Here is a 12,050-nt window from a genome sequence, read left to right as displayed (position 1 = left end):
GGGGAATAGCACTAGCGTATCAGAACAAAATATTGGTGAAATGAACGAATTTTGTGGCAGATAATGTGTTATTTAGAGGCTGCATTGCGCTGTCCCATAGACTCGCATTATGGACGTAGCTCTCGGCTGGAGCTAATTTCATCGAGGACTCATGATGACACCAAAGTTATCTGGGTGAGTAGCCTAAAGGATCTCAATTTATGCTAGAAATAAGGTCCAGATTGTAAAAAAAAAACGTCAATTCCCTATTTAACAAGTAATTTATTCATTTTTATTTTTAAACATCAGCATATTTCTTATTTCGTTTGTACGATTAACCCATTTTTTAAAAATCATTTGTTCCTCCCAACATCTTGTAGTACCCATAAAGACAACATTTTTTTTATTGGTTCTTAACCCAAGTTGGTGGTTTTTATGGTTTTTGTGTGATCTCCCTGTATTGTTATTACCATCCTTGTGATTTTTGGCACCTCTGCAAAAACAAGTTTCCGTCTGTGGGATGATAAAGCTGAACTGAAAACATGTATATCTTACCCACACACCTGTAGCCTATAGCCTATATGTGTACAGAAGAAAAGAAGAGAACAGGTAAAAAGCTGCAGTAATGCACGTTAATATTATCATTATATATACTTGGCCCAGGGAGAGATATTTACTTGTCCTTCTCCTCCTCACCGATGATCCATGGTTCGTCTGCAGGTGTTCACTCCCACCCAGCAGCTCAGCAGCTGCTTTCACTGATGAGTTTTTTCACTGGTGAGTGAGCACCACTGATTCCACCACGATGTGTTCAATGACTTCAGATGATTAACAGCATTTTTAATTGGATTTAGGAAAAAAAAAAGGTGAGGAAAACACCTGCTGCTTCTAGTGGAGCTCAATATTTAGTTTTCTTAACCTTCATTAGGTCGGCAGGGGATGTCATAAATACATTTCTATACTATTTTTTAAGAAAGAATTCATTAAAATACAAGTTAGACTCTATTTTCTTCCTCTCAACACTCTATTATTGTCAATTTAACCTGATTATTACAGCAGAAAGTAGGGTAGTGCTGCTTTCCCAGTGGGTCCCTGAACGCAGCATAGCCTTTAAACAAGCCCCGCCCCCTCCGCTGTGTCACACGCTGCCCACGCCGCCGCCTCTGCTGCCACAGCCATTCAGAAGAGCTGAGTCCAAACAGCTGAACGCTCTCTGACCATTTATGCAACAAGAACAATGTCATTATTATTATTATTATTAACACAGCAGTTACTCAACCACCAGGTCACTATGGGATGTTTCTGTTACATCACGTTTATATATGTAACTGTAGTTTTATTATCTATGTTATAACATTAATATATGTGAATATTATAAATCCTATAGATTAGATATTGTTTTGACACTGCAGCATCATGTAATAATAATAATAAACTTGTCTTGGTGGACTCGGCTCTATTCTCAGCTGAGTGGGCTGTGACGGCTCTGAGTGGGTTTCTGAGCTGTTCAGTGGGTTGGGGAATCCATCACGATGTGAAGTGAATGCCTCTGAGTCTGAGTCTGAGTGGGGGTTTTAAAAGAGAGGAACAGTGGGAACGAGGACAGTTCCTCCTCCTCCTCCGTTCAGAGATAAAACTCAAACAGACGATGGGTTTTTTTAAATTTTAAGTGGAAGCTCAGGTTTTGTTTTGACTGTCGCTTCTGATCAAAGTAGATTCATCCTGAAGTAAAGAGGAGACAGAACCTCAGACAGAGCATCATCTTCTTTCTTCACAGGAGCAGAAGGAACTTTCCCAGGGTCAGTGAACTCATCATCAAGATCCTGTGTCCTGGTTCAGCTACACACAGACAGATGAGTGTAAGTTAAAGATATAGTTCAACATTTTGGCAAATTGGCCCATTGCCATAATCCCTATAGTCATAGCAGTAGGTTCGTTATCTTTACTTGTCGGTGCAAGCTGTTTTTAGAACGGCGGAGCAGAGCCGTGAGCTGCTCAGAGCTACGCTACGGAGGCTCATTATGGGATTTCTTGGTTTCCCTCATCAAACTCATCAAATACACAATCCAACAACTCCACAACGCTCTGGTGGACAAGTTGTGACCTGCACATTCACCACGCTATGAGATAATAACACAACGTTACCACACAGAGTTGTTTTAGAGGGAAATACAGAGACTGCTTGATGAAAAACTGTCCCTGAAGGCAACGTGCATCAGCGGTTTTGCATGAATTTCCCTCTAAAACAACTCTGTGTGGTAACGTTGTGTTATTATCTCATAGGGTGGTGAATGTGCAGGTCACAACTTGTCCACCAGAGCGTTGTGGAGTTGTTGGATTGTGTATTTGATGAGTTTGATGAGGGAAACCAAGAAATCCCATGAGCCTCTGTAGCGTAGCTCTGAGCAGCTCACGGCTCTGCTCCGCCATTCTAAAAACAGCTTGCACCGACAATTAAAGGTAACGAACCTACTGCTATGACTATAGGGGTTATGGCAATGGGCCAATTTGCCAAAATTTTGAACTATCCCTTTAAAGATGGTGGACACACAGTGACTGACAGCCTGAGATCAGACTGAGCAGCAGCTGTAATGATGATAATTATTATATCTGTCCAGTTTAAAACTCTCAGGTCTGTTAAACAGTAAAAACTGGTTTAACAGCTGATCACCTGAACTTCGCCTCAAAGCTGAAATTGAAATCTGCTGCAACAATTAATCGAACAATAATCGATTATCAAATTAATCGTCAACTATTCTGATAATCTAATAATCAGTTTGAGTAGTTTTTTTAAAGAAAAAAAGTCCAGATTATCTGATTTCAGCTTCTTCAATGTGAATATTTCTGGTTTCTTTGTTCCTTGATGACAATAAACTGAGTCTCTCTTTGGTTTGTGGACAAAACAAGACATTTGAGGACGTCGTCTGGTGGTTTGAGAAACACTGGTTGATGTTTTTCAACATTTTTTAACATTTTATTGACCAAACAACTCATTGATTAATCGTTTATATAATCAACAGATTAATCGATAATGAAAATAATTGTTAGTTGCAGCCGTAGACATGAGACTGAAGACTTTTCACTACGGTTTGTGGACTTTTATATGTCTTTATGATAAATACAGAATAAATACATTAGAAGAGATGAGACTTTTATTTATAAATGTCATTACTGAGCCATATTTCATGTTAAAGGATTAAAATGTCTCCTTTCTCCCTTCCTTCTTTCCTTCCTTCCTTCCTTTCCTTCGTCTTTACTTATTCTTCCTTCCCTTTGGTCCAATTGACCTGATCTGTTCCCTATCCCTCCATCTTTCTTTCCTTCCCTTTCCCCTTCCTTCTTCCCCTTCTTCCTTCCGTTTTCTTCCTTCCTTGAACAAATCTGTTTTCTTTCCACAAACTTTTCCCCCTCCCTTCCTTCCTTCCTTCCTTCCTTCCTTGTTCTTCCTTCCTTGAATGAATCTGTTCCCTTCTTCCACCTTTCTTTCCTTCTTTTCTCCCTTCCTTCTTTCCACAATCCCTTTTCCCTTCCTTCCTTCCTTCCCTTAGTCCTTACTTCTTCCTTCCTTTTTGACCCAATCTGTTCCCTCTCTCCTTCTTTCCTTCCCTTTTCCCTTCCTTCCTTTCTTCCTTGACCCAGGAGAACAACATCGAGGGTTTTATAAATAAGCTGCTTGTGTGTAAATGAGTTCTCAGTGGAGGTGTGGTGAGGTAGGCAGGACACACACACACACACACACACACACACACACACACACACACACACACACACACACACACACACACACACACACACACACCTACGTACCTGCAGAGGAACCGTTCAGCAGCATTTGATCTCTCCTTCATGTCCGTCCCACTCACTCTCCTTCGTCCTCTCAGGCTTCAGATCCACGACTGTGATTCATCATCATCATCATCATCAGCACCGCCCACTCCCACACACACACACACACACACACACACACACACACACACACACACACACACACACACACACACACACACACACACACACACACACACACACACACACACACACACACACACACACAGAGTCAGAGCCAGTCCATTCAAAAACAGATTCCTTCAACTTCACAAAACACAATTCAGGCTTTTCTCTCCGACTCACAAAAGGCCTCGACCACTGAAACATCAACACACTCTGGTTACAGCCACTTCAAAGCTGCACACACACACACACACACACACACACACACACACACACACACACACACACACACACAAACATGCTGCTTTTATTCTACAAAGGTCTGACTGATGTTTCGTCCAGTTGGAGCTGTAACGCTTCACTAACGACAGAGAAGAGAGAAACAACTCAAGGTCACATGACTCAGATTCTCTGTTTTCAACCTCCATGTTTTATATCTGATATAGATAGATAGATAGATAGATAGATAGATAGATAGATAGATAGATAGATAGATAGATAGATAGATAGATAGTAAATATATTCTTTATAAAAGCTCTAAAATAATATTATTTAAAGAAGAAGTTCCACTAATTAGGATGTTGTCCTTGATAGAAGGATATGGGTTTTATTCTATTATTACAATCTCAGAGGGAGCTGTCTTGTCTTGTCTTGTTCATTTTATTTGAATTGTAGTTTTTGTTATAAATAATGGTATTATTATTGTTTAAAATGTATGTTATGTTACCCAAAAGGTCATAAATACAACAAAAGTGAAGGAATAATAATAATAGATATGTGTCTTTTACATGGCAAAAGGTCCATTGCAATGTTTTGGAAGAAGCTCAGCAGACCAAGTGTTACATAGTGGGTGAAACAGCTGCTGACAACCTCCTTTGGAGAGAGTGACATACATATGAAAAGGAAGGCAAGACATATTCTAAGAGATATGGAAACCGTTTAATGTGTTTATTAATGGTATCGATTTAGCAAATGATAATGAAGAGGAATAAAAGTAGTCAGCTCTTTATCCCACATGACCACCCTCCATGTTTGTTTATAGATTTTTGTGGTAACACTTTACTTGAATAGGTATTCATCAGATTGACATGACAACTGTCATAAGCATCAATGAATACTTCTGACAGCTGTCGTTAAGTGTCATTCAGTAAGTTATGTCACTTTTGATGCAAAGTTGACATTATTTGAGATGTTTTTGTTCTGACAACTTGACATAAAGACAATTTAAACTGTCATAGCAGACCTAATGGACAAACTTTAAAAATTATGTCAAGTTTTCATAACAAGGAACATCTCAAACAATGTCAACTTTGCATCAAAAGTGACATAACTTACCGAATGACACTGTTACCGTGTTGGTCCTGTGTGTGTGTCTAGATTCCTCTGTTTTAACACAGTGATAATAAAACCATCCCATCATCATCACCTGTGTGTGTCTGTGTTTGCACCTGCAGTTCCCTCAGTAAAACGCTGTGGTCTGCTGCCCCCTTGTGTTCAGCTCTGGGACTTTAACCTTGTGCTCTCTGTGTGTGTGTGTGTGTGTGTGTTTCACCTGCAGTGAGAATAAAAACCAGAAACAAGTTTATTATGACAATAAAAAAAAAAACAGTTTTATTGTAAAAAGAATGAGCAGAGAGAAACAACAAGCAGAGTTTCCAGAGTGACCAGTTGTTATTGGATTAACACTGATCTGCAGATTAGTTAGATTAAGACCTGTGGATGTAGGACACACACACTCACACTCACACACACACACACGCACACACACACGATATGGAGAGTGAAATCATCACAGGCTTCTGGTTGTGTGGAGTTTTCACCTGCAGCAGATTAACGAGGGTGTGTGTGTGTCTGTGTGTGTGTGTGTGAGTCCACAGCCCTTTCTGTCTTTTTCTTTCTTTCCTTCTCCACCTAAACTCCACTAATCCACAGCGGGGGGGTAGGTAGAGTAGAGGGTGGGGGGGCAACTAGAGGGGGGCATAATGAGATTAGTGAAGCTGCTTGAAAACTGAACTTTGCGTCGTAGCGTCGCTGCTGCTGCTGCTGTTTGTTTGTTTGTTTGTTTGTTTCACTACTTTAAAATCGTTGGAGGTCGTAGCGGCGGAGGTTGCCGTGGTTCCCAACAGGAAACAGGAACTTCTCTCCGTGTGGAAACGAGTTCATAGACGAGTTCTTCACCTTTAAACTCTCATTTCATCATTTCATTGTTTTTTAATATATAAACGTCAGAATAAAGAAATAAAAGCGGAGGAGCTGAAACCGTCAGTTCATCCTTCATGGTTCAGATCAACGTCGTGTCTCCGGTTGCCGCGGCGACGCCATCCTCCAGCAGAACAGTGTTTGTGTGTGTGTGTGTGTGATCGTCGGTTCGATGTGGTGAGGCAGCGAGGGGCCGCTGATCGAGGGTTCGATTCCCTCAGGCGGCCAGAAGCTCTCGGTCCGGTTTCCTCCTGGGACGACGCTCCCGCTCTGAGACACAGAGGAGAAGAAACAGAGTCAACGCTTTGTTTCTGTTTCATGAAAAACTTTTTACCTTCTTTTCTTCACAGTTCAGATCCACTCATTCACTTTGTTATAGATTTATATGATATTTATATTTAATAAAGTCACTGAGACATGATGAGTCACTTCATCAGTTAAAACCTTCAACCGTCATCGACCAGCGGCTGCAGCTCAACTCTCTGTTCTTTTAACCAGAAACACAATAAAAACTTTAAAGTCACATGACGTGTTGTTCATGTTCGTCCTGTCACAGAAACACCTTAACAACTTATTTGTCTTTTTCTGATCATTTTCTGCCACTATTATAGTATAACCCCTCTACATAGTTTAATAACACACATATAAACATAGACCTGATGAGGAAGAAGAAGAGACATTTATTTGTTTTGTATGACGCTAGACCTGTTTGATTCATCGGTTTTAAATCATAGTTGCGATTATTTAGCTACTAGGACGATGTTAAAAACGTGAAATCATAAAATCAATTTTTTGTTTTTACTCTAACTAGGGTAATTATGGGATAACTATAATTAGGGTAATTATAGTTACAGCTCTGCTCATGTCACGTTTTAGTATAGTATAGTATAAGATAGATAGATAGATAGATAGATATATAGATAGATAGATAGATAGATAGATAGATAGATAGATAGATAGATAGATAGATAGATAGATAGATAGATCCTGGAGCAGCTGTTGAACATCTGGACTCAGAGAACTGACCTGGTTCCTGCTCCTCGGCCTCGGGAACCTCCGGCAGCTCGTCTGAAGGAACCTCGGGAAGATCCACGTCGCCCTGGAGACGGAGGGAGAGGAGGAGGTCAGACACACACAGAGATACACACACAAATACACACAGACTCACACAGACACACCAGGGTTTATACAGGAATCTTGAAGTTAATTTTTCAAACCTTTTTAAGACTTTTTCAAGACCTTCTCAATATTTTTTAATACCTCACCGCCACTTCAAGCTGTAACTATTTACATCAGTGGCACTTTTAACATAACAGTTTTAGTTTGTGATAAAGACTATAGACCACTATGATACAACATAATTCAAAATAGGCAAGGATAATAAATCAAAGGCAAAGTTTATCAAAAAAAATAATAATTGCTTCACATTGCTCCACTCTCAAGAAACAAAAACAACAATCTTCTTTTCTTTTTTATGTACCGGTTCATCTTTGTTTTTTAATAAAATGAATAAATTCACACACTTTTACAATGTTTTTTAGGACTCAAACTCTTGGACAGCTAATTCAGAAAAAATACCTTCAATATTTAAGACTTTATAAAGTCGTAAAAAGACTTTTTAATACTTTTTAATGGTCTTAATTTTCCCAAAATTGATTTATCACCTTTTAATACTTTTCAAGACCCCACGGATACCCTACACACACACACACACACACACACACACACACTGAGACACACACACACACACACCCCCTGACCTGTGTGATGGCCTCCAGCTCGGCCAGCACGGCCTCCTCGTCCTCCTGAGAGAAGGAACCTGCCAACATGTCATCGATTTGCTGCAGACACACAAACACAACAGAGAGTTTGTAACATGAAACTTTATTGACAACGTCGTCTGAACAAACAAACAGAGAGAGAAGCAGTTAACATGAAACTTTATTGACAACGTGGTCTGAACAGACAGAGAGAGTGTCAGTGAGTCTCACCCTCTGGTACTCGACGGCGTCCTGAGTCTCGTCCATGATCCTCTCCACCTCCTCGATCGACATCACCTACACACACACACACACACACACGCGATGACATCATCATGAGGTCACCACAGCCGTCACATCTGGATGTTTTCATCTGGATGACATCACCACCACCACCATCACTCACCTCGTGCATCTTCTTCAGACACTCGTTGCCGACCTTCAGGCCGTCGAGGACCTTCTGTTCAATCTGAGCAAACTCCAGATCCTGGACCTGAGACACAGACGCTGCTGTTAGAGAGAGTGTGTGTGTGTGTGTGTGTGTGTGTGTGTGTGTGTGTGTGTGTGTGTGTGTGTGTGTGTGTGTGTGTGTGTGTGTGTCTCACCAGGCGCTCCAGGTTACTGATCTGGTTCTCCGTCTTGTCCAGGAGTTGGTCCTGGTAACGTTTCTTCTTCAGCAGCAGCAGAGCTTTACTGTCAGAGAAACACAACAACACAATGTTTAGGATTCATTTTTAATTTATAACTGATTAATTATCTAATTAATAACTGATTTATATGTGTATTTAACAGGGACAGTGCACGGCTAGAGCTGCTACTAGGTAAACTTCATCTGTCGTCCCTGAGCAGGAACAGACAACATGAATCTAACACAGACGAGCATATATACAAATATAAAAACATCATCACAAAAGCAGCAACAACAATAACAAAGTTTCACACTCTTAAAACACAATACAACACAACAACAAGAATAAAATCACAATGTTAAGACACAACACCAACAGGATTGCAGGATAGTGAACTAATATTGAATTTATAGTTAGTGGGTGAATGAATGAGTCAATTTGAGCCATAATTGTATCTTAGATTTAAAACCAGTAAATGTCCTATTGTCTCTGATCTGGTTTGGTACCGAGTTCCAATAATTAGAGATTAATCATCTAATTAATAACTGATTGATCAGTAAAAAAACTCGTATGATAAAATGTTTATTTTGTCAATAATCTGAAGATTAAAGCGACAGATTCAGGAGAAAATAGAGATAATCTTCCTCCGAGGATGATGATGATGAGGTTTGTATTGATCCTCAGTGACCCGGTGGGGTGTCGTGGTGCGTTCACTGACCCCGGGACAGTTCAGTTCAGTTCCTACTCACTCTTTCTTTCCATCCTTCAGCAGCTGTTTGGCCAGAAGCCGTTCCTTCTGCAGCTGCACGTTGATCTTCTTCTGGTACTGTCTCAGCTTGTCTCGCTGCTGCTTCAGTTGCTGCAACACAACACACACACAGGACACTCAGTGTGTGTGTGTGTGTGTGTGTGTCTGTATATGTGTGTGTGTGTGAACCAGATGCACCGTCATTCATAACTGCAGCAGTTTCAGTTTTATGGTTTTACAGCCTCGGTCTGTGAGACAGTAAGTTAGATATGTAGATGTTTATCTTCTCTAGTTCAACACAATCTCCTGTAAAACCTGTTAAACTAAAGAACCGACACCTGATCCAGGGTCTGCTCTGACGTCATCGGTGTATAAACACTTTGACACAACTTTATTAACCACACAAGTTAAATCTTTAAATGATTAACAGCTGGTTTATTATGATCCTGAATTCAGATTTAAATAAATCAAAACACTCCATGTTGTTTCTTCTCAGACAAACTGAAGCCGAGTTGAAGAAGAAAAGTTCATATAAAGTGATAAACTGTTGTTTTTAAATCGATTATCGATCAGAACTTTATTGAAACTCTGCTAGTTAACAGTAGTTAGCTCCGTGGCTAACAGCGTTAGCTCCGCTCACCAGAATCGCTTTGTCTTGTTCCGTCACTCGGCTTTGTTTCTTCTTCCCGAACAGATTTCCCATCCTGACTGAACATCCCAGCTCCGGCTGTAACACGGAGCTGCTGAAGCCGCTTTACAAACTTATCCCGAGGAGAAAAACTAGTGAAGCTTCTCCTCCATTATTATTTGTGAAGTCATCTGTGCGCGAGCGGCCACACCCACAGCGGGAGGAAGGACGGAAGCTGCGCAGGGTCAAAGAGCGGATTTTAAAACGAGTCGACGGCAGATTCAGACGTAAATAAACGTTAAAAAGATGTTAAATAAAATATTAATTAAAGTGACAATGTCTGACTCGGCCGTGAAATAATAAAAACAACGTTTTCAACTAAAATAAGAACAAACTGGGCGTTGATGTAAATAAAATCGCGTCTCTCTGCTGCCCTCCTGCGGCCACAAGAAGGAACTGCAGCACCAAGTTTGTCAAGCTGGCGACATTAGCTACAGAAACACCACACTGCCACTTCCGGTGAACACTCAACAAAATAAAATAAAATAAAAATAAACAAATGGAAACGATCAGAAACAGACATTAGCTGTTTTATTTAGAGCGATCAGTAAACGTGTCATATCAATACTAAAAATGTCACTGCTAAAAAATTCAATATTTTGCGGTTTAAATTATTTTTAAATCAGGAAAAACACACCAGGACATCATGTATGTGCACATAACTCATAATACACTATACACACAACCACTTCACATCATATCACAGGTTTCTTACCATGTTACTCGGGAAAGTTTCTTCGGTTTGATTTGGTATTCGGTAATAACGTTTTGTTTCTCATGTCAGGGATTATATGACTTGTTAGCATGTTAGCACATAGGCTAAGTGATCTGGATGGAGCTGGGGAGCAAGTTACACGACAAATGTATTAATTTCTTCCGTTTTTCTTTACTGTACAATGCTCTGTGTTTTCCTCCTCTAATTGCAGTTTTTTGAAGTGGACATAATCAAAAACGAGTTAAACTAGTTCAGAATCACGATTGTTCTCTGCCCTCTAGCGGTCACAGCGACAAAACGGTATTTTAGTAGTAAAACCTGCATCAATGCTGATATGACTAACTGTTTCACGTCCGGTAATAATTTCAAAATAAAAGATATACCAAGCTTTCGCCGTCGACAGTTAAGCGTTAAAAAATGTATTAACCGTTTGTATTTCTTTCTACTACCGTTTTTCTTTACCTTACAATGCGTCATGTTTTAATCCTCTTTTTGCGGATTTTGGTTAAACTAGTTCAGAATCACGACTGTTCTCTGCCCTCTAGCGGTCACAGCGAGTCACTACAAAACGGTAGTTTAGTAGTAAAACTTGCGTTAATGCGGATATGACTAAAATATTTCACATCCGGTAATAATTTAAAAAATAAAAGCTTTCCTCGTCGACAGTTGAGCGTTGAAAATTAACCACTGACATATTTCTCTCTCTACCTTTTTTTTCTGTACTGTACAATGCTCCGTGTTTTTGAAGTGGAGTCGACATAATCAAAAACGAGTAACTAGTTCAGAATCACGATAGTTCTCTGTCCTCTAGCGGTCACAGCGAATCACGAAAAACCGGTATTTTAGTAGTAAAACTCGCATCAATGCGGATATGATAAGTTGTTTTACGTCCGGTAATAATTTCAAAATAAAAGATACCAAGCTGTCGTGGTCGACAACTAATTAGCCGTTGACGTGTTTCTTTTTACCGTTTTTCTTTACTTTACAATGTTTTCCTCCTCTAATTACAGTTTTTCTGTGGACGTAGCCAAAAACGAGTTAAACTACTGTAGTTCAGAATCACGATTGTTCCCTGCCCACAGCGAGTCACTACAAAACGGTATTTTAGTAGTAAAACTTGCGTCAACGCGGATATGATAAGTTGTTTTACATCCGGTAATAATTTCAAAAATAAAATACACACAAGATGTCAGAAAATAACCACGAAATAATACTATTACGTCAAGGGTTAGGTATAAGTATTTAGATGAAGAAAACATGAAGCATTGTAAACGTCAACGGTTTATGAACCTTGAATGCGGAACTGTCGACCACGACAGCTTGATGTATGTTTTATTTTGAAATTATTACCGGACGTAAGACAATTTGTCATATCCGCATT

At 39.8% G+C, this 12,050-nt stretch overlaps 1 protein-coding gene across 1 annotated transcript; it reads right to left on the bottom strand.

Moving 5' to 3' along the window:
• Window positions 1-5,912: 5,912 nt before the first annotated feature.
• Window positions 5,913-10,168, bottom strand: chmp6b (charged multivesicular body protein 6b). The gene is made up of 8 exons (XM_083993584.1): window positions 9,907-10,168; window positions 9,268-9,377; window positions 8,495-8,582; window positions 8,296-8,382; window positions 8,121-8,186; window positions 7,890-7,970; window positions 7,156-7,228; window positions 5,913-6,399 (listed from the first exon to the last, which is right to left on the bottom strand). Exons 1-8 carry the CDS (start codon window positions 9,967-9,969, stop codon window positions 6,347-6,349), a joined length of 621 nt encoding a protein of 206 aa, XP_083849710.1. The 5' UTR covers window positions 9,970-10,168; the 3' UTR covers window positions 5,913-6,346.
• Between the last annotated feature and the right edge of the window lie 1,882 nt (window positions 10,169-12,050).

Source organism: Trachurus trachurus (genome assembly GCF_905171665.1).
Source record: "Trachurus trachurus genome assembly, chromosome: 19".
NCBI lineage: Eukaryota > Metazoa > Chordata > Actinopteri > Carangiformes > Carangidae > Trachurus > Trachurus trachurus.
This window is presented reverse-complemented; position numbering and strand designations above follow the sequence as displayed.

Excerpts from the sequence above, each read along its gene's own strand:
- chmp6b (XM_083993584.1), bottom strand. The coding sequence starts at position 9,969 with ATGGGAAATCTGTTCGGGAAGAAGAAACAAAGCCGAGTGACGGAACAA. Across the intron at positions 9,378-9,906 it reads AACAAGACAAAGCGATTCTG|CAACTGAAGCAGCAGCGAGA; the intron begins GTGAGCGGAGCT and ends GTTGTGTTGCAG. Across the intron at positions 8,187-8,295 it reads GTCTGAAGAAGATGCACGAG|GTGATGTCGATCGAGGAGGT; the intron begins GTGAGTGATGGT and ends GTGTGTGTGTAG.